At 35.7% G+C, this 24459-nt stretch overlaps 2 protein-coding genes across 2 annotated transcripts; one reads left to right on the top strand and one right to left on the bottom strand.

Annotated features, from left to right (window-relative positions):
* Positions 1-572: 572 nt before the first annotated feature.
* Positions 573-10728, bottom strand: LOC110451769. Its single transcript, XM_021499939.1, has 5 exons — positions 10432-10728; positions 7735-7929; positions 7215-7285; positions 3184-3335; positions 573-2307 (listed from the first exon to the last, which is right to left on the bottom strand). The coding sequence occupies exons 1-5, from the start codon at positions 10698-10700 to the stop codon at positions 1339-1341; spliced, it is 1656 nt and encodes a 551-aa protein (XP_021355614.1). The 5' UTR covers positions 10701-10728; the 3' UTR covers positions 573-1338.
* A 6512-nt stretch (positions 10729-17240) lies between these two features.
* Positions 17241-19050, top strand: LOC110451771. The gene has a single exon (XM_021499941.1). The coding sequence runs from the start codon at positions 17322-17324 to the stop codon at positions 18024-18026; it is 705 nt and encodes a 234-aa protein (XP_021355616.1). The 5' UTR covers positions 17241-17321; the 3' UTR covers positions 18027-19050.
* Positions 19051-24459: the final 5409 nt, after the last annotated feature.

Below are 24459 nucleotides of genomic sequence, written 5' to 3'. Positions count from 1 at the left end.
CGAATCCTGTTCTCAGGTCCCTGTCTTATAAACATGCTACGTCCGACACTAACTAAATCCTGTTCGCATGTCCCTGGGTTTTTACCGTGCTACGTCCGACACTTACTAAACACAAGTTTGTGGTCTTGCTTTTATTAAGTGACAAGGGGATTCCCATGATGAATCCTGTTCCCATGTCCCTGTGTTATAAACATGCTACCTCCGACACTAACTAAATCCTGTTTGCATATGGCACTGGGTTATTAACATGCTATGTCCGACACTTGTTACATCCTGTTCTCATGTCCCTGTGTTATTAACATGCTACGTCCGACATTTACTAAATCATGTTCTCAGGTACCCGGTCATACAACATTTTGATTTCAGGTCCCTGTGTTCTTAACATGCTAACTTCCAACGCTTAATTATCAACGACATATACTAAATCCTGTTGTCAGGTCCCTGTGTTATCAACATACTACGTCTGAAACATTCTGTGGTCAGTGTGTTATGAATATATATGTTCATTAATATCATGTTACGTCCGACACAAATTAAATGAAAAAAATAAACGGTAACTGTATAGTATTTTTTTTCGTTTTTATTTTTCCTAGCGTAAATAAGAACTCGTATTTGAATACATAATTACAATATTTGGATACGCGTCATTGTTAACCGGAATATTTTCCCCTACTTAATCTAATCAAACATTCATTATCAAGTTCTCCGTTTTCAAAAGCAATAAAGATATAAAATACCACATAAACATTTTAAATGCACTTGGAGACACACACTGTAAAACTTTCAGAAGCATTACGGAAACACCCATTCACTTCCCCCACCCCGAAGTCAAACACAACCACATACAAAATGGCGCTTACACAGCATACGGTCCGTAATAGACCTACACAATAAAATTCAAAACTTTAAAGAACTTTCGGATTTAAAGACATAAGATAATGTCATCTCATCATATTCATCTTAACCATACCGCTGTGATAGTAATCTAAATGTTTTACAGACTCCAAATTGAATTTATTTGTGTAGAGTAAGACAACGAAATTACGAAAAAAGGCAATTTTCTCTTTTGATTTCGATTTAATTTTGTCTTATTTTGAAGTCAAATCTTCGATGTCTGATTGGCCTGAATAATGATGTATGTATTGTATCAACAAGTTGCGTACGATTTCTTTGCGCTATGAAACGGTAGCATTGAAAATAGCTATAGTTTACAATGCTAGTAGGGGACAGCGTGTCACATTTATGATGGTAAGTAGGTCACATTGCTGGAAACACGGAGTATGTCACATTGTTTGGGATAAGTAGGTCCCATTGCTGGGGTGACAGAAGGTCACATTGTTAGTGACTACTTATTGCTAAAACTGTTGAAGATTTATCGTTCCCGGCAAAAACGACTAAAATGTCATTCAGATCGTCATTTTCTGGTCCAGTTAAAGGAATCCCTGTGATCTGTCCACCGGCTTTTAAACCATCCGGCAAAGGAACCAACCACACCAATGTGCCATCCGCCCCGGAAACTCCCATCACAAAGGTCGACACAGAAAGATTAACCGGAAGTCCGTGCTCTTCACAGAGGAGAACAAAACCACGTGCTTCCTCTGTATTTGGAGGAGGGATTGCAACTTCAACACCGAAAATCAAAACATCGTTATTCGAACCGGCTGATCTCGCAACCATGAGATTTGACGTGATCTGAGCTTTCTGTACCTTTAGAAGCGTAGAAACGTCAACCGACTTTTGTATCGCTCCAGTCAAGGGGGATAACTGTACAATCGATGCCAAGTTCGTCAAAACTGCCCAAACATCAGTTCCGGCGTCATTAGAGGTTTTGCTTCCGTGAGGGAAGGGACCGAACCTGCCAGCAGAAATTCCGTCCGATCTATGTTTTGTCATTTCCGGTAAAGCAGTTCCGGACGTGGATGTGCTTGTGTCAAACATGGCCATTTGTTTCAGTCCAGCCGTGGCTCTAAAAAGCTGAGTCGGGGTGTCACCGTTATCTTTCAATCCCCACAGTGTGGGACCCGCGTTCGAACCTTCCGGAGGAGGAAGGTTTACCATAACAGTGTTTGTTTCAACATTAAACATCACGGAAGGTTGTAAATCTTCAACCTGTTCTTCCGTATTCATATTCATGTTGTTATCCATATCCATTTCTTCCACAAATTTGTTTCTCCCGGTTCTTTCCCGGAACTGTTTATGACTTCCGGTTTCACGTTCAAAGTTAAAGTACCACGTGATGTGTAGACGGTCTACCATTCGCTGGAACATGTCTATAGCGTAGAGTCTCTGCATACCCAGGATTGATGGCTGTGACAAAAAAAAAAAGATAAATAAAACAGTTTCTTTAAATTCCCCAACGACATTTTTTGTTCGATCATTTGACAAAATAATACGTCACAAGCCTGACTAATAAGGACTCAAACAATACTTACATAACAAACAAATCCAAACAAATCCAAACACATTGCATGAAATTAAAATATTTTAAAAACAAAGTTATTTTACCAAAAAAATAACTTGTTCCTATTTCTTCATAGTTTGTTTAGTATTCAATTTACTTAAAGAGTTGTCTAGTGAACATTTGATTTGGTTTATTGATCGCTATATAGTCTCAACTGATTGGTTGCTGGCGTCTTAGATTATGTGTACAATATCACTTCTAGGCAATTCTATGACATTTATTTGCTATTTATCATAATTGAAAAAAAGACATTTTACTAACGACATAAACAATACCATAAGCTGTAAAACTTTGTCCTACCATTTATTTTAAATCGGAATCCTGTCATGTCGCGTAGGAATTTGTTTTTGTGTTTTACCCTCCGTCCGCAAAGAATAACTCAGTAATCACACTTACTAGTATCTTTGGGAACAATTATAGCAAGACTGGTTGTAAAATTCACATTGACATCAGAAAAAATAACCTTAGTATGCATGTTTGGCCTTCTCCGTGTGTTTTGTATCAACTTTCGGTAAACATACAGAGTTCTATTGAAAAGTCTAGTAATTCTCCCTATGATAAGTCCCGTGAATTTACATACCCCTGAAATTCTATTCATTTTTCCAACTGATTTTAATTTTAGTTTATTTAATTTAAAATTTGACACTTTGACGGACATATATTTCAATCGCACTATCCTTTTCATTTTTAATTCAATTATTTTTCCTAAAATGTCCGCTTACGTCATCAGCTCCAGGGCTTCCCTCATCCGGTTTGAATTCTGTAAGAACGTAGCATCTGTTTTCGTGTATGATGGGCATGGCTATTGGGAGGAAAGTTCCATTTGTCTGTTGCACAGTCCCAGTTAACCAGATCGAGGCTTCCGGAATACCCTCTTCATACGAATAAAACAGTTACAAGAATCTCAGTTAAAAAAAGTTACAGTATATTGAATCTTTCGAACCCAATTCTGATATAATGGTTTTCTGCCTCCCTATATAGTGCTTGCACCGGGTACTACCGGAAAAGACGATTCGGCCGGGGAGCATATCTAAATTCGACGGAACACAACTAAATTGCAGTTGACAGCATGACTTATTCTTATTATATCATTATTTTAATTTTGTGAAACGCAATCAAGTAATCAGTCAAGCTGAACGTTTGCCATTTTCAATCGATGCTCAACCCCATTTAACAAGAATACCAAAACGGGCTAAATATATATATGAAAGACCCCACACTTGTGTTTTTCTAACGTTCAGAAAGCACGAGTTTATTGTGCGGACGAATGTATTCACGAGTACGCGGAGCGCACGGAGTGAATATATACGTCCGCGCAACAAATGAGTGCTTTCTGATTCGTTAGAAAAACACAAGTTTGTGGTCTTGCTTTTATCACATACCTTCCATATTTGGTAGAGATTGATATACAAAGATTTTAAAAACTTCGATATTTTTTGCAAATACCGGGAACTTTTCAGTTCGCCGTGACAAGGGGATTCCCATGAAAAAGTAGTTCCGGCTAGTAGGTAAATACAACATTCCGTATTGCACATGTGCAATACAGAACGTTGTATTTCATGGTCTGAAAATTGCTTGTATTACTATAACAAGATTCAACAGGTATGTGATAAAATGTCATGAAAGATTACGCCGTTATAACAGCTTTGTCCGAGATGTTTTGATCACGGATATTTGATATGTTTGATCAAAAATATGTCGCATTCATCATTTGATAGTAGGGAAGCCAAATGGTGTTGAGCATCAATTAAAAACGGCAAGGTTTCCAGCTTGACTGATTACTGAGTCGCTCGGTTCCCTAGGCATGTTACGTTTCCTAGAGTTGTACATATTTCACGAAATTAAAATAATATCTGTAGACCATAGTCCTGCTCTCAACTGCAATTTAATGGTGTTTCTCGTCGAATTTAGATAAAACTCCCCGACGGAATGGTTTTTTCCGATAGTACCCGGTGGCTCCGCACGCGCCGCATTATAGGTTACCGGAAATCCGGCTATCCACTGAGCCCTAAACGAGAACATGTACCGCTATGAATCTTGTAACACAATCACAAATTCCTAATTTTCACAATCCTGTTTGCGAAGTACCGAGTTTGAACAATCTTATAAAGCTTGCATGACCGTGGCGTTTGAAAAGCTATCGGATATATCTATTTCCGGTCAATGTGTATATCTGTATGCATGCATTTCCCACGCAACTCGGTCAGGTATTGAGTTTCTTGATGAAAAGGGTTGATGAAACAAAAAGATTATTTACATAAATTACGTTGTATTTTCTCGCGATACAGTTCCTAAAGATCCCCAGTGTCCGGAGGCGTTTAAGATAGTCGATGTCCAAGGCAAAGGAATGCGATACCCTTTATACACGAAAATCCCCTCCTCTTTCCCGGAGTGTTATGAAATAACGGGACTGGTTGGTGGCGATATCTTATCGACATCAAATTCTACTTCCGGCTCAAGATTGTTCGATTGGCAAACACCGACTCATTGGGATTTTTTTCTCTCACATAATGATAAAATGTTATATAGAATAAATTGTCAGGAGTATTATAATCAAACACATTTCGAAAAGCACGTCTGTTTAGCAAGGTTCTACGTAGACACAGGGGTCTGTAGCATATTGATATTATAGTGTAACGTGTAACACCCAGTCCGGGGCGGACGTTAAGTGTGTGAGGGCGGGTTAGTAGTTTACACTGATTAGTATTTCTCCTTATGTAATTTCACACATTAGAACGCTCGAGCGTTGTAGAAGTATGGACATACATTGACTCTTCCCCCCCCCCCCCCCCCCCCCCCCCCCCCCCCCCCCCCCCCCNCATTTGTTACAGCTATATTTGGACCTAAACTAAGGTTAAGGTGTACAGTGTAAATTTACATGTTTAAGGGTTTTAAGATCGACTTTCGGTAAAAATGACACCGAGAGTCGATCTAAACCCGTAATGCATGTACAATTACACTGAACACCTTAATTTAGGTCCAAATATAGCTGTAACAAATTACCAGGTCCCTGTGCTCCCACTATATCAAAATTGTACACAGTGAGCCTGAGATAACGATTAATAGTTTATATTTTCGTTCGTGTCTAGTGACTGGGTTTTCCCAAGTAATACAGGTCAGCGCTTTTGTTTATGTTTATAGTCTACGTAATACGGAGCAGGGGGGGGGGGGGGGGGGNGGCACCGCCTGAGGAACTGATCAACAGGTTGTGTAAACAAAGCAACACTCCCAACATCCGCAACCGCGAGAGGAAATTATGCACGAAATAAAAGTATTATGATATGCCAGGGACAGTCCATGCATAGACTGGTTCCCTCTCTGGATGTTGAATCATTCAGTAGAAATAAGACTTTAATTTAATTTAATTTTGATCACTTGGATGTCTGATTCTGGACTTACTTTCAAACTAGGAGGGCATAAGTTTGTAGTTAAATTAAGATGGAAAATTCTTTAAAAAAAATAGAAGCAGGTCGCCTTTGTATGGTATTAAGAAATTATTATATGTCCATTTTTATAGTACAGAGGGCTGATATTAGGACTCAGGGCTGATTGGGGGTGTGATATCAAAATTGTCATATCATAAACTTTTTATCATGTTTTTTCTTTCAAAATAAAATTTAAAAACAAAATTATTTTATTTATATTCATAAAAATGGTAACAAAAACAATGATGTATATAAACAAAACAGTAACAATTATAAATGTAAAAAGTCAACATTTAGAAATTCCCAAATTCCTACAAAATGATATGGTTATTGAAATTTGGGTGGGGCTTTGTAAATTAATCTTTAAATTATATTCCATGAAACCGCAGTTATTCCATGCCAACAATTCGTTTGTTTACATTAAAAGTAGACAGCATTTAGCGGAAGCGGCAAAATCCGGAAATTTGGGAGGGGGTGTGATATCACTTTTCTAGGGGCGGGGTGATATCACTTTTCTAGAGGGTGTGATATCACTTTTCTAGGGGGTATGATATCACTTTTCTAGGGGTGTGATATCACTTTCAAGGGGGGGGGGGGGGGGATATCACCCGGGCTGATATCAACTTGTGGAAATTTTATACTTATTACACATACAAAAAGGGTGTTATTATTAGTAAACATATGATTAACTGACATAATATTCTTGGATGCCATAAAAGCTTTGAATTATTAAAACCACGTTAATTACCACTTAATTAATATACAATCTGTCCTTCAAATTGAAAAACATTATTAGGGGTATGCAAAACTTTATCTAGACGCTGTCCTACCACAGACATTAAAATAAGCACGATGTATAATTTTATAAGTCTATCTTATAATTCTCGATTCTCGATTTAACGAACACATATGCATTGATTAAAGAAATATCGGACTTGAGCAAATAAAAAAAAGTTATTTAATCTTCAAAAGAAATCAAGAAATGTTGACTTGAGAAACTCAAAAAAATATATACAATTCATCTTAAATTTGGACTCATAACCTCAAAATTCCGAATATTTCTATTTTACCTTCACGTTTTTGAAATCCAAATTTATGAGAATACCTCTTTCCATTGTAACCAATGGTTCTTGACATTAGATAATGGAAATTAAAACATAGAGAAGATGAAAATGATAAAAAAAAAGAGAGAATCGGTCCGGGACCTGACTGTCCTCCATGCGCGGCATTAATAGATCTAAAGGCGGTCAGTTTCCGGACCGGTTATTACTTATTACCTGGTGGTTTTTTTTCGTTTGTCTAAACTCGATTTCTTGTTTATTTCTTACCTGTTTCGTAAACAATGACAGCCCCGCTCTTGGACACCAGTAGAATCAAACTATTGGCTGATATCAGTAGACTGTCAGTAGAAAATCATATTAATGATATAAAGCGAATATTTCATTAATTTCAAACGACATTTTCCTTGTTACACACAAGTGCCTGCTGTCGGCAATTTCTCCCATAGTTGTTACAAGCTCACCACTTGATATGGCATGAACTCACAGACTAAGGATAATCTGATTCCATTCTGCAATTCATAGTTTGGGTAATTTCACAGGGTCCCGACTTCCGAAAGAAACAGAATATTCAACTCGACTCGTGATGATCGATTAAAATTTACTGCTGAAGTTCAAAAAATGTGTTAGATATTAAACTCTTTCAAATATTAGTACAATGTTGAAAACAACTGCCTGGCCTGTCTACCGACCATAGACGTATACATCCAGTCTCTGTATCACCCAAGACATTTTTGTGATCAGTTAAAGTCTAAAATGCCCGCGAAAATAACAGTCCTATAATAGTTACCTGTACATCGGGAACAACACGTCCGCGATTTTAATTGGCGAAAACGTTTTCCCGCTATCCTCAATCTTGACGAGATAATGTCCATCCGTGCCTATGATGTCACCGAAAATATCCATGATGGGAAGAACGGGGAACCGGAGGAGGCTGCTGGCCCATTCGAGGGACCCAGTTCCGACGTCTAGGCTGATGTAACCCCTGGAAACGTTACAATGAGGAGTTGGGAACGGTTTATCCACAGGGACCTGGGAATTTGTTACAGTTGGTTTGTTTTTGTCCTGAACTGATGTGTTCGGAGTTCTATTAGAAGTTTTTAAGGTTAAAATCAAAACTCAATTGATAACTAGATACGCGATGTCACACTAAAGAATTAAACAGCAACAGGCGTCATTTTTTTTTATCTTGATATGGAATCATCTTACCGTTTTACAGACATTGAGTATCCTACGAATCATGAGTGCGGTAATGTGATAACTAGCGGTCGTTTCCTCAGACCTATTAGGTTATTGCTTGGCAGTGTATGGCTGTAAGTTTGGTGGAACTATTAAATGGTTCCACTAATTATTGGTTCCACTGTGGCGTCACAACTAAGACAAATCCACGACATCACAACTTTCGAACTGCGATGAGACGTCACAAAAGGGTTGACAGTCAAAAATTTAAAAGACAGTCTGAAAATAATTTTAGGAAAAAATCTTCATCGTATGATAAACAGAGTCTTTACAATCGATTCCATTTTATGATATTTATGAATCTCATCATTGCTCGCGTGGAGCTCGTTTTGAATTTAAAGTATTTTTCTTAGGGACTTCGCCTGACGATACCTACGTTCTATGCGCAATTGATAACGTGCGTATATTTGTTTGTTTATACCACTTGTGTAATCTGTAGAACGTCCTTCACGGCGGTGTGAGCTTTGTAGGGTTTGAACAGAACTAATATCATATCTACTATTGATAACCACGGTCGTGGATAACAATCTTATTCCGTGTTATAACTCATGAAATCCGTGTTAGTGAGCTATGCGTCATATAGTGCGAGTATCATCTCATGTAAAAATATCCACTGTGACGTCAGAATTAAGACAAAATACATGACGTCATGGTATTGTAACGTCACATTGATACTAGACATATTCATGAAACCGTTCTCATGCTCAAGCATGGATTTTGAGCTCAAACCGAATTTCTTGTTGCCGTTATAAATTAATGAAAAACACTATTTTGTCTACGATTTGGAGAACATTTGAAGAGACTTACAGCTGAAAACTGGTTTCAATGTTCGCATTGGACGTTTTGATTGTTAGACAAGTTACAACAAAATTGGTTTGCCCACAGTATCCGCACTTGCGCATGATAATGGTTTAATGGAGTCAAAAATAATGGCGACGATGGATGGAGTTGGCAAGTTTTAGGGAAAATTCGCATAGTAATGTATTGAACAGGGCAATTAATTCGAAAACTGTACTATGACGTCTTAAATCAAATGACGTCATGTGTTTGCGCCGAAAAAACCCAATGCATTTTCAGTAGTTCTAGTCAAATAATTGACAAATGTGTCCGTATAAATAATTTCAAAAGGCATCTGATTTTTACTCTGTGATTTTTATAAGTCTGACGCTCGCCTTTTATAAAAATGACATGAAACGGAAAGTCATTTGAGATACATTTTGAATAAGCAGGTGGATTTCAAATTACTGCCTAATGATATTTTATACCTCGTAAATAGTATTTATAAAACATAAAATAAATATCGTGCTCTAGATTTTCAAACGTGAATTATTCCTGCATGCGCTTATACCAACTTGGAAAAACAAGCACAGGGGCTGGTCACATGATGTAAGATATAGCCCTGTAGGTCGTAGTGTCTAGCCCCTGTGATCATATCTTGTATTTGTTCTACATATTACATCTGTGTCGTATACCTCTAAGAAGACTGTTATCAATAAACAGCGTACACCGACTAGTATCTATATCATCTTATCGCCTTTGTGAGGTCAATATATACGGTCTTATACAGGATATTTTACTCGGTTTATTTTCATTCTTGGGTTGATAAAACTTTGTATGGATCTCATTAAAAGGCAATAATTGTATTGTTGTTTCTTAATCATTTTGTTAATCAGAAACCCTATAACAAATCAATATAATTATGTTTTTTTCTCACCAACGATCTACATTTTTGTTCAGATATTATTTGGTGAGGTGGTTTTCTTTGTAGGTTCCTTGGTGAAGAAAAAAAGTTGAAATTACATGCAATATGAGTCTATTTCCCTATGCAGGAAATACCTTATCTCTTCTTTTTCCATAACTCATATTTCCCCGAAAGGAAAGCATACTTTTTGGAAACAAAAACTTTTTGGAAACAAAAACTTTTTGGAAACAAAAACTTTTTAAGAAAAGTGGACTGTCGTAAAATGTGAGCATGGTGTCTAAGGTATTTGCCATATTATAACCAGGAATCTTAAATAATTAGTAACTTATTCGGCGAATAAATATCTTTGGAAAGAAATTGAGTATTGAAATGCTTTATCGTTACTTACATTTTACAGAAATCTGATATTTTTAAACAGTTTTATAAGATTAAATAATTTGATAAGATATATGAATTTTGATTTTTTTCTCTCCCGATTATAGAAAGAAAATTGAAAGATAAAACTGATAAAATATTGAAATGAATTGAGTTACGAATTATACGTACACATCCTTTGGTCCGTTTGACTGGCATACGATGTTATTTGGGTTTCCAACACAACCCAAAGTGTTAGGGAGAGGGCCAATGAAGAAATCTGTCTTCCATGCGACGTAAGCGTTTTGTGACGAGTTGGGGGAACTGAGCGTGTAAGAATTTGTCCCGCGTGGATTACACGCGTAACTCGGACATGCATTCACCGCTTGTGCGTTACACGAACGGGAAACCACACAAAGTAAAAATACAGCCACGCTGACATAACTTGTGAAGTCCGCCATCTTAAATAGACAGGGTCACTTACGGGTACTGCATTTATACAAGTAGATTAGCAATATATTATCTGAGTGTAGCTGGGTACGTGATGTAGATAAAAGATATTTATCAATGTTGACTTATTATAACCTGAACAAGGACGGTATTAATGTCATCAATAAGCCATTCAGTCAAGACCAGCATTTGATCATCATGATTGAAACAGTGCATAATACCATAAACCATATAAATTGTACACGGAAGTTTTCTTCTGGTAAATAAACATAACGTCTTAATCAAAAGTAAGAATATGAAAAAAAGTTTTCTCTACCCTACTATGATGTCATGGTTATGTTATGAAGACTATATAATGTTTTACATATTTAAATAACAAATGGAAATGCCTGTAGTAAAAAATAGGTTTTTACAGAAGTAAAGCATCTTGGTTTCACAGGGACTTGATTATTTGTAACGGTAGTCTGTTCAAGAGCCTGTTTAATGAAAATATACAATTAAAATAAAAGAATTTGTTTATAATGTGATAATGTTTTGATAGTTCATTTGTTACATAGACGGCCGATGGTTGTAACGGCCCAATGTGTTTCTTTGATCATAACCCGATCAGTGGGTTAACCACTTTCATCTTAGAGGTCAAAGTTCATTTCTAAACACTCGTTCACATGAATAAAACAATATAGAAAAATACAAATGACAACTAGATCATAACCAGTACTTGAGACCGATCTGAAATGCAAACAATTTGTAGAGCCATAAATTTTCTTCTTGTCACCCTCCATATTCAGGTGATATACACAGGTGCAAATGTTACCTATGACCTCATTAGGGGGTATTTACTGGCTGTAACTTAACATAATATTTCGCCCCTGGTACGGTACACAAAATGGTTGCACCCCTCCCACGGACTGTTGGTGATATAAATCACTAAATCAACACGAATGATGAAATTTATTGAAATCGAGCCATGGCGTCTGGACAGCCGGGTACACCTGTTATAAATCTTTTACCTGTAATCACCTGTGATAATTATACACACCTTTACTCCACAGGGTACTTACCGTAATATAACATTAAAGGAATGGGGGTCTTAATGACTCCGTACTTAATCAAACTCGTGAGAAAAGGGAAAGGATGTTTATCTACGGGGTTACAGAAAGTTTGACTCGGATTCTCACGCGACAGGCCGAAAATTACCGTATTTTTTCCCCTGTTCGTAATATGACGTCACGCTAGGTGAAAGATAATTAAGCTCGATAAAAATGTTAAATTATTTAATTTAAAAAAAATCAGTTTTGAATTAGATATTTTTGACGGAATAAACAGACACAAGTAATACCACGGACTTGGGTAATCTAATTCCGTGGTATTACTAATGAGCAATATCTTTAAAAAGTCACCTACATTATTGGCTGCTTCTAACGTTATCTGTCTCTGCCGCATAGAATGTATATCATATAGGATCTTACATGAGTTTCAATTTCATATGAGATTTATGAAACTCGTCAAGATTTTTTTTCAATTTAGCAAGCTAAAATTAATTTTATATGAAATGAAAACGAGTGTAAGGTCCTTTTTATCACATAATCAAGATTTGTTGTATTTATTCGTGTAAAACGTTGTTTTTTATGCAACTTTGAAATGTATAAAGCAGACATTTTGACTCCAGGGCCCAGTTGTTCAAAAGGTGGATAGCTTAATCAGTATTGAACGACATTTGTTAACCTCTAATAATTCCGTTAATGAAAAAGGTATCACTCTAGTAAATATTTGATATCTGAAAAGTTGTAACTAATTCAATAGTTGCGTTCTAAAGTTAATCACCTTTTGAACAACTGGGCCAAGTGCGTAAGTCTGATGGCATGTACTTGTCCTAGGCGTGACGTCATAATTGAAACAATTGATTCACTCGGAGACATATTAAGCCATATAGTATATACGTCTCTGATTCACTGAATAACACAGCACATTATGTGATACAACATAAAGCACATGACGAAAGCCAACCTTACGAGAGAATAAATATTAATTAAAATGCATGTAAAACCACTTCACTTTGAAAGGAACTTGCTATAAAAGGCTAATTTGAAAAAGAAAAAAAAATCATATGGTAAGCGAGCTTACCTCGGCAAAGAAACACTTAAAGTTCCAGATAATTCTTGGTAATATTTTAACACATACCTTAGTTTTTTGAGGAGGGGTGCCTAAATGTACTCTAATGTGAGAGGGAAGGGGAAGAGGAGGAAAGACGATAAAGAGGAGATCGTGATAGTTCTTTTTATCAGGGTACGGATTGGGGTTTGGGATTGCAGGAAGTGTTATTAAATACTAATTATGCATAAAAATTGTCAGACGTTTTATACATTAATTCTGATTCTAGGTTTTGTCGAAACCCTGAAGTATATACGAATATATGCAAAGAAGCATTTACGTTTTAAAAATAATCAAAGAGAAATGAATAAGAAAAATATTAGACACGTCTCGTGTCTTTCTACTTTACTCATCGAAATTCTCCTGCTTAAGATTTCTGATGCCAAAGATACAATTGTAAGATTTGTTTTTGATGACATTTGGTCGAATGAAATCTTGCTTATATATTAAGTGAACGGACAAATAATGTATTCCCATATTCTCACATTTTAATTTGATTCCAAATCTCGAGCATCTTTAACAAGGATTTATACTTCAAGTCTCTGCTTTAAAAATGTCATTTTTATATTACATTATATTTTGACACGGCAAAAAAATGAGTTTAAAAGAATGCAGCATAATTGAAAAAAAATATATATGTGTGTATTTTTAGAGATTTTATAATTATATGCATGAAGCACCGGATCTTGGATTTATAGCATAATAACTGCAATTACGCCGTATTTGATTTGAGCAGACTGACCGGCGGGGGGCAAAATTACTTGTTCAATTATTTTATCATCGTAAGCAATTCAGCTTATTGATATTACATACATGTATTTGTTGTTTCGGTCCAAAACAATTGGTGAGTATGTATGTTTAGCAATAAACGAAAAGTATTTAGTCCTATCCATAAAAATAATGCCCCTTTTTCGCGTGCTCACGCGACGGGTGAATTAATTAAAGGATGTTTGTTTAGGCAAATACAAAAGATTATGAGTTTAAATCCGTTAATTTAAATATGTGTGAACGTTGAGTAAAGTTTGTCCAAACACGAACGAAGGGTTTCTTTCATTCTGAATTTTAAAAACGAAACCAATCTGCTGACCACCCTTATTTATTCTAAACGCCGCTGCGTATACTATTTTATCGAAACTACACGCTACTTTTCCGTGTGAGAATAAAGATCACAAGATTTTTAACTTCTTATTTTCTTTTGTTTGAACGAATGTTCTTGAATACAATGGTGATGCTTGAAGAGTTTAAAAAAAAAGTATATTAGAATATTTTCACATCTTTCCGTCCAGCGTTTTTATCGACGTGACAACTATTCAAAGGAAATTACTCATTAAATGCCTTTCTGATCCTCCTTGTCTTACCAAAATTTCCGGAGAAAATTTAATCCGGAAATTCATACGTGAAATAAAGACATAATAATTATGAAAATATTCTTCATAATTTTTATTTCATTTTTACAATTGACGTAATACAAAGGTTATCGATGTGGACTTTTCGTTTTACAACTAGTTATAGAATTGTCTCTATGTACTACTTTTTTGAAGGTAAAACCGACATGTTTGCGTATATTCCATAAAAAATGTGTATATTGTCAATTATTCTCTGTCCCCCCNTTGATTAGTTTACTGAATTTTCCACATTATTGCAATGCAAATTAACCCCTTGTAAATTGACGTTACTGTAAAAGAATGTAAGAAGTCTAATCCTTTTGTTTTGGAAACAATTTAATATCTTGAATTGACGGTCATGTACATTTTCGCTGAAATAAAAATCACGCGAATTTTTATGAACTTTGACTTTATCCCTGTAGATTAGCGAGCGCCATTTTTATTGACGATGTAAAATATACAAATAAGAATACAACAAGATGCTGGACAATTTGTCAGAGTGTTCTGCAAATAAACAAGAACTAACATTTGATTATTTGTGAAGCTATTATATCTGTCGTGTCGCGAGTTACACCGCTGTTTTTATCTAAGTCTGTCATTCCTGATTAACACCGCACGAGATGTTTGGTATCATTTTCAGCAAATACTACCTGCGAGGATAACTACTTATGGAACCTCCGAAATACCATCGGGCTTTGGTAGTCTACACCCTTCTGCTTAACTGAGTAATTCATAAAAATGCCGGATGTCGGATGTTCAATAAACATGTTTTTAATACTATATATTTATAACATGCTAAAAAAATGATAAATTTTGACTTACGTTTTCAAGATTTGTTTATAATTTCCGATTGAAATAATACAGCATATAGGTTAAATGTATACATAATACACGACCGAGGACCATTCCATGGTAGCATTTATCACACAATATTAGATACATACTTCAGCAATATCAATACACGAGGTGTTTTTTTTGGCGGTAGCATACCGTAAATGTAATTTAATCAGAGACGTATAATATACGTCTCTGATTTAATTTAGTTTAAATTTCTTAATGTTTTAAATTTTTACGTGACAACAATTCGATTAACTTATACATACTAGGGCGTTGGTGGAAATATCGCTCAAAGTGTGGGGTTTTTCAGTTCAAATTGAGCAGCACAAGTAAGAATTAAATGTATCTCATCTTCTATATTATTTTTTTGTCGCAAGATGAACACATTCGATGACCCCCTAAACCCCATGACAACGTCCAGATTTACTAGATATAAATGAATATTATAAGTATCGACACTGAAGATGTCTATATAAATAACATTTAGAAGATGATTCAAACGCGCATCACAATTCTTGAATAAATATCATGCAGACGCCACAAATTGTTTTTCATTTTGAACAAACAATGTATTGTACATCCCAGATATGATTAAAACCCCATTCACCATAAATCCTGTTTAACATTATAAACCCAGTTCAGTTTATAATTTGACTATGAGATACTATTATATCTGGGATATAAAAATTCTGGTGATTATATTATACTAAGCAGTGTGGTGAGGATGAATGTGATTTTGGAAAAATCAAAAAAAATCCTCATTTTGAGGTGAATTTAAGATACATGTTCAGACTCATAAACTTACAAAAGTAAAATTTTAAGTTGTCTGTACCAACCCAAAGAGGACAGTTTATTTCATTACATTTCCTGAATTTACCAAAGTTTCTGTACTATGAGGATATTTTTTCCCGCTAATGACCTCAAATGAAACCTCTGGTAATTTTCATATTGAATAAGTTTTCCGTTTCAAAAATAAATTTAATATGCAAATACATTTTTGGATGAAAATCACTTGTCACTTCCAAGTCTCCGTACCCGCAGAGGATGAAATGGTACTAGGCTGTGATTTACGGCGTATTCTGTCAGCGGGGAGTCGACAACCGAGCAAGTCAAACGGCGTACATGTAACCTGTACTAGCTAGCATACCGGAACGGTACTGAAAAGAATGGGCCGAGCCTTTGATATCCGATAAGTCTGAATGACATGTCGAGCTAACAGGCGTGTTAATTTCTATATGATCATCGCTAGTCAATTCTAATGTTTTAGTCACAGATTTGAAGCTTCGTGACGCTGACCACATCAAAGGGTCAGTTAACTTGACGTACTTAGGTACTTCAGCGATGATCGTAATCATTTCTAATAAACAGATTTGATGGTTACATTGTTAATTGAATTTATTTATACACACTTCTAGTCTCCTTCTTAGTCGGAAACAAAATATTTGCAAATAAAGTACAATAGTAAAAAAAATCCAAAAATTATACTTTGCCTCTTTTGTCCCCTTATTGATATGAAAACGATATTAAGGAATATTACATATTCATTACTACTTTAAACTTTACTTTGATCAAGTTTAAAGCAAAAAATGTGTTGAGAAGAATATGAATACAACATTCTGATAACTTTTTAGAAATATTTTGAGGTTGAGGCAGCAAAAAGGTTAAAAAAACAAACTATTGCAAAACGATATTAACCGGTTTTTTTTATACTCTTCAAAATGCCTTTTATAATGATTTCATCTATTAAAGAAGAACACCTGTTTCTTTCCGCATTACTAAGTAAGAGTCCCTGTGTCTACCAACCAGGCAAAAACAAAAACAAATCGAAGTTCATAAAAGTTATATCATAATTCTGCACAATAAATAAAGTTTATTGAAATTTTGATTTGATCTTGAATTCTTACTATTTAATATGGGAAGGTCAAGTTTTGGAAGATTTCCAAAAAAATAATAGTCAGTATGTTTTGCAATATAATTTATTTCGGCATCTTTCTTTTCCGACCCACGTGCCATGTCGCTTGGATGTTTCTACAACGTCTAACGGTTCAGCCAATCAGAAAACGAGTACGACCAATCAGTACCAATTAGCACCTACAGTCGTGCGCGATTGGCGGAATGCTCCGGAGATTACTGCTCTGTAACTCCGCCCACTTGTAGATATATTGGATCATTTTGACACGATATGCACGTTCATTTTCTTGCCTTTTGTATGACAACACGACAGCTCTCGTTCGATAAAAAAACTTATCTTTTCAAAACATGGAGAATGTTAACGAGTATGCGCCGTTTCAGGATTATTTTGGCCTCAGTGACATTACCTGGAATAAGGATTTATTGACGAATTTGAATAATTTGATGACGCCAATTACCTGCCAGGATGACAGCAGCAGCGACTGTGATAGCAGTAATAACAACTATGACTGTTTGAGTTTTGGTTTGACATTTCTTGACCGGGATGTCGGTTCGAATTCTCAGGAACATTTGGACCATATCCGGATTGATTCAATGGATGAGTTCCGCCATAACGGCCGAGAATTAGATTTGGACGACTTGGATAGCTACCAGGTACATTTGCGTCACGAGTCCGCTAAGGATAAGATGGCGATTCAGAGGGAAAGCAATCCGATCGTGTTGCAAGTTCTGGCATTTAAAGAAAAGAAGAAAGCTGCTCGACGGGCCAAGGCAAAGAAAGTGTGCGTTTTCTGCAAGAACAATGGCGAAACGTCATCGGTGTACACCAGCCATGTTTTGAAAGATAACGAGGGTAAAGTCAGCTGCCCCATCTTGCGGAAATACACCTGTCCCTTGTGTGGGGTCAACGGCGACGGAGCTCATACCATCAAATACTGCCCAAAGAACGAGGAAACTGACAATAATTCAACACCCTGTCTGTCATCTCTGTTAAACACTGTCCGTAGCAGCACCTGTAAAAGACGCCGGATGCAGTCGGGAGCTAGTTCTTAATTAGCGGACGGACTTCAGCTCTAATTTGGCGCGTGCGATCGAAAATGTAAACAATCACAAATTTGAAATTACGGTGCGAAACTATTGCCTAAACATTCTATTCAATATCATCTCAGAAATTGTATCGGCGACATCTGAAAAAAATCGTGAACTTTGAACAAACATTCCAGTGATTAACATGTGGACTGCAATGATTTAAATACATTGATGGAATTCGTATTGGACGATGAAAAAGGTGAACCAGTAATATGAACTTATCGGAATATAGAAATATGATATTAGAAAGTCTTGTGCAATTCCATGACATTTTTACGCAAATTAAACAACGATTTGCGACAACTAAGATCTTTTATCATTTACATCACATATTCATTGTCGCCTTGTATGTATATCACATTTTTTGTATTATAATATTTTTGTTTTAAAACATGTTGATTTTACAACTTTTTGATTTTCATCACTTTGTGTAGATTATGTAATTTATCCTAGAAATACTATTTATAACCGTTTGTTTTTAAAAGATGAAGAATTTTATGTGCTATAAAATAGATTTAATTGAAATACATGTACATAGAATATCTTTTGTAAACTAATTAATTAATTTGATTACTAACTTATTCACATTCCTGACAGGTGAGAAAATGGTAAAATATTCAGGTTTAATTTTTTTCCGTAATGTACCTCTTTTTTTCCGAAGACTAGCCATTATTTTTTTTCCTCTTTTCCGCAATTTCATTTCTTACCATCTGTCCAATGAAATTGTATGTTTCCTCTCGAGTGAAACATATTTTTGTAAAAGAAATGTATTTTGTACACATTGACATTATCAATGACATCTACATCAGTATGCAATGGTATTTACATCCAAATTTACTGAGCCATAAAAAAATCGATAGTTTTGTATATACACGGTGTTCTGCACATAGAGACATTTTAAATAGTAGTTTAGAAATAATTTGATCGATTTAGTGCTGAATATATTATATTTGAATCGGTTCTCGTATTAAAACCATTTAGACTTTCATTGCTTTGTTTGTCGTCTTTTTATCTATTGTACAATATGGAGCGCACGGACCTGCAAATTGGCTCGTGTATGAACCTAAGCTGTGCGATGTTTAGTAACACCTTGGGGTAAAAATGCTTTCCGGATTTCGCTCAACATTATAATTTGTTAAATAACCAAAAGTCGATCTAAACCCATATACTCAAAAAACCCTAGTTTAGGTCCATATATAGCTGTTACAATTTCTCGGTCCCTGGTTTAATACAGTCGCCATGATATTAGAATAAAATATTGCACATATGCATGGATTTCATATGGCCATTCCATTGTTTGACAAGTTGATTTGCAAGATTTATGGGCAAAACCTGTTGGATTTAATTTTGTTGGTACCTTTAATAATTTAAAACTTGCGGAAATAAATTGAATTGAATAACACAATCTTTGGGTGGCAACGGAGAACATGCAATGACAAAAGATTATGGCATGTTAAATGAAATATAAACTTTTCACTTGCTGACTTAACTGTTGGAAGAAATCGGAGTACCCAGAGACGGAGAAAACCACTTTGTCTGGCAGGTAACTCAATTCCTTTTCACGTCCGACCGTCGAGTCCAGCCCCGGCCGCCTTGGTGAAAGGCAGGGGCAGGTCCAGGTGAGGGCGTAATGGGCGTACGCACCCCCCCCCCCCCCCCCCCCCCCCCCCATTTTCAATAAAACAACAAAAAAACCTATCGTAATCTACTAATATCGTATTGAATAAGGCAATTTATCATATTCATTAATTAACCACATACTCTGATTTCTTTTTATACCGATTCCCCCATCCGATGGGTGATCCGTAGTTTTTTAGCAAACAAAAGGTCCAAATTTGATTCCTCTTTCAAATATCCTAGAAACGCCCCTGAAAGGCGAGTGCGTTGTCCACTGCGCCACTCGACCACCATGATATATATTACTGATGACCGGTCCATCCTCTTTTAAGTTATAACCACTGAGCAAACAAGTTTAATTTCAAAAGGAAGCAAGTTGGGTCTCTTCAAATAGTTACAAAAGGGTTGAAAAATTTGTCCCATTCCGTATTTTGCAGTTTCTAGCTCTATCACGATTGTTCCTCGATATGACTGAAAAAGGGCAGCAATCCAAAAATAAATTATTCTACGAAATAGTGTTTATGATAAGATATGTATCGCATAGGAAAATTGAAATATATGGTTCCCTTGGAATGGCATTCCCGAAATTCCAGGAATTCGACACGCCTACGTTCTCGCAAGCCCTAAAACGTGTTCTGAACACTTCAGATTAGGTCCAAACAAAGTTGTAACAAATTCTCAGTCCCTGTGTTAAATTGATACGTGCGATTCCTATATTCGGAAGAAATTTACAACTTATTTTAGTAGCTTATCTCCCCTAGTTTGAGAACGTGCACATTCTAGAGACGGGGCCAGTCTATTGCAACTTTTTGTTACATGTGGGGAACGTTGTTGGAAACTCGACCTTTTTTCTCTTTGATCTCACTAGAATAAGAAATATAAAAGATCACCGAAAAAACTTTTTGTTCATGATACAAGTATATTAAACCTCCCACAATGACCATTACAATGTTAGGCGGTATTTTTTTTTATGGATGGCCAATGTGGGAATACCTTTTTTCCCATTCCTATGATGAGCACACCGGGCACTGCGATCAGTACGGTACGGAATACGCAAAGTAAGGAAAGTAGCATAAAGCATTATCATTTGAATATGTCAGATTTTACATATTTTAACACTGAGTTTTGCCATTAAGAAATATGATGATTAAACAAATGTTCAAATATCACAATACCAGAATATTAGAAATCTTACCAAAAGGATTATACACTTAATAAAGATATTTTCACATCTTTATGAAAATATTGTGATCTTGTCTTATACACTGGTCCATTTCAGTAACACAATTTCATATTCATTCATTTCAATAATTTTATTGCTCATTGCATAGTAACTTGAAGGCAAATAATAAAACAACAAATATACAAAGAAACTGCAATAGTTACCGGTAACAATATGTAAACTTACACAAGTTCAAGTTCTTCACTTATAACATATATTCAAAACACAATACATCTCCAGCACACACACAGGCATACACACATAGGCAGATATTAGCCAGGTGGCATAGGACTAGTAGTTAGCGCCTGATAAGACAGCTCCTGCAAATTCCTCAATATTGTATTGATTAATATTATATATATATATGCTAATAGTATTGACTGTATAAAATTGTATATATATGTACTGTAAAGTGCTTTAGAGTGGCTTATGTTAGCTGGATAGGGCGCTATATCAAATGTTGTATATTTATTATTTTATTTTATTTATATACAGAACAATATGATACAAAGACAACATACAATATGACACACACACACATACACCCCTCACACCCACACACACCTTGGAGAGTGAACATTAACCAGCTCAGATCTCCTTTTGTTTGCTTGTATTAAAAAATTGCCAAGATTTCGAACGTCAGATACATTCTCACAAGTAAGTAGTTCAATTAATCTATACATGCTTGTATGTTTTACAAAATATTTCTTTATTAGTTTCAACCTTGTATCAATATAGCAAGGACATTTTAAAATGAAATGGCACTCATCCTTGACATCATTCAGGTCACATACTGTACACAATCTGTTTTGTCTTTCAGTTCTATTATATCTGCCACACTCAATATTTAACTTATGTGCAGACATTTGAATTTTACATATTTGTTTTAGATAATTTATATTTACAGGTTTTGATAAATAATACTTGTGACCAAAATTACACACATTGATACAATGCTCCTTTAGGAGAGAATATGTCACAAAGACATTCTTTTATAATATGAAAAAGTGTTATTATTTAAACTGGAAGATTCCCACACATTTCCAAGACCAATTCTGTATAATTCTTGTTTTACTCTCGTTAACCAAATGTCATTATTACAAAGCATATCATCATAGCATGACCTTAGAATACAATTTCCTACATTTCTCAGTTTTATCCAATATTTGAATGTACGTAATTTTCTAACTATTTTCATGGGATATCTTCCAAATTCATAATACACCATAAAATTACTAGTTTATTTTATGTAATCCTAATATTTGTTTGCAGAATCTCACATGCAATTTTTCGTTATCTGGTGCGGCATGCATGGATCCCCCAAACTTCTGCTCCATAACTTAAAACACTATTTACATAAGTATCAAAAACAGACAATTGAGTTTCTATATTAAAATAATTTTTCGTATAAATATTTAATAATGCAAACAATGCTTTTCTCCCCTGGTCAGCAAATTGCTTTTGAGTTTGTCTAAATTTTCCATTAAAATTCAATAGTACACCCAGGTAATTGAATTGATCAATACGTCCAATGTATTTCCTTCGTAAACCCATATTTCATTTCCCCTTAATATCCCTCCATTTCTAAACACGACAATTTTAGTTTTAGTTTTCCCAGTACACAGAAGCCAGGCCCACACTCCTCGGTTCAAGTGACTGGTTTATATATAAGCACAAGTCAAGAATAAGTTGCATGTAAGCTGTGATTATTCAAAAATATCTGCAATGTTTTGTTTCATATTTTATATAGGTAAAAATTAAACAGAATTTTCTAATGCATTCATTCCCTGTTAAGTTTTCCAAACATTATGAAATAAAAAGGAGTGTTTTGCTTTCGAGACATTTTATCCGCACCATCCGGCTTATTCTGTACCGTACTTACCGGGATACCAGCACAGGGTCTGTACCGTACTTACCGGGATACCAGCACAGGGATCTGATCATTTGTTACAGCTATATTTAGACCTACGAGTATAATATCATCAATGGGGAAGCATTTTTACCAAAATTGATATAAACTCTTAAAACGTGTAAAAGTACTCTGAACACCTCGGTTTAGGTCCAAATATAACTAGCTTATTCTCAAGTCCCTGTGGGTACCAGGTGCGGTAAGTGGATGTCGGAACTCTCCGGGGTAAGAAAGGGGGTGTACGAGTTTTCTTTATCTCATTCTTATGCGTGACGTGTATGGCAAAATTGTCCAAAGTTAGAAAGGCGTGTAAGAAATTCTACCTTACAATAATAATGTGACGTCACGATACCGCGATGAGGAAATTGCGACGCTCTTTTTGTGGTTTCTGAGCTAACTAAGATGATTGGTACGAGATATTTTTGTGATTTGAATATATTTGGCACAAGTTATTATACTACTTAAAGCCCTTTTCATAAATAATTGCAATAAAAAAATAAAAAATAAAAATACAAGATGAAGATGGCACACTAAAAATTACTTTACAAATAAAGTAGCTGAATGTTGTCGTGCATGCGTTCACTTATTCACACCCCCATCCTCGATATCCAGGGGTTACGCTCACTTATGGTCTGTACGTGAGCGTAACCCCTGGTTATCGAGGATGTCACACACCCTCTAAATGTAATATAAATGATATCGGACCATGTGGTTGCTCTTTCTTCATGCAAACGGAACGGAACTAGTGATAATCTGTCCGCTTCAATCTGTTCAATGGTTCATCACTCCCCGTGCTAGTAACGTCCCTCTGTTCATTCCGTTTCGACCAAGCACATGGTCCAAATATCCAAATACATTTTCACACACACATTTATCTATAATCGGATATCGATAGACATAGGGCCTACATACTACAAGCCCGAGTTTCCTTTTGCCCTAACACCAGACTTAGACATTTAGACATGTAGATGTCTGTTGTATCAGACATTTATATGTCAAGGTGTTAAGGCCAGAGGAAACTCCTCCTCGATATCCGGGGGTTACGCTCACGTACGCTCTCTAGGGTAAGTGAGCGTAACCCCCGGATATCGAGGATGGAGGATGTCCGCCTTGTGCTTACAGTTGCGGGCGCAAAGCCCAGTGTACTGTTTCCTGAAAAAATGTCGAGTTTTCATAAATGATATTGGAAAAATACTGCGTGCTGGACAAATTATAAAAAGCTGTCGAAGATTTTGAAGACATTTTTTTTATACCTCGCTTAATTTGTTTATGTAAATCATTCGAACCGCCACCCGTTTCAAGTTTAATCTCTACCCATAGTTAGTCCTTCATCCAATTTGATGTCTCAGAATTTCCACCAGGCTCGTAATTTCCCCGTACATTCACAGGAGTCTGGAAATCTGCTTATTATAATAGTAATATATATAACATTCCTATAATATGCATAAACACATTTAAAGCATATTAATTACAGCGTAATTTTTATATTACTGTTATTATTAATAATTTATTATAAATACCGACAGGATTTTTAATATCATCTTGTCTGTGGTACACAGCACAGCAACTTCGCGAGTCAAGGGTGTTCAATACCCGTGGCTCGCGAAGTTGACTGCACAGGGACATGACCATTTGTTATAGCTATATTT

The sequence above is a fragment of the Mizuhopecten yessoensis genome, unplaced genomic scaffold, assembly GCF_002113885.1.
Source record: "Mizuhopecten yessoensis strain PY_sf001 unplaced genomic scaffold, ASM211388v2 scaffold6169, whole genome shotgun sequence".
Taxonomy (NCBI): Eukaryota; Metazoa; Mollusca; class Bivalvia; order Pectinida; family Pectinidae; genus Mizuhopecten; species Mizuhopecten yessoensis.
Note: the sequence above shows the minus strand (reverse complement) of the source record. Positions and strands in the feature narration are given on the sequence as shown.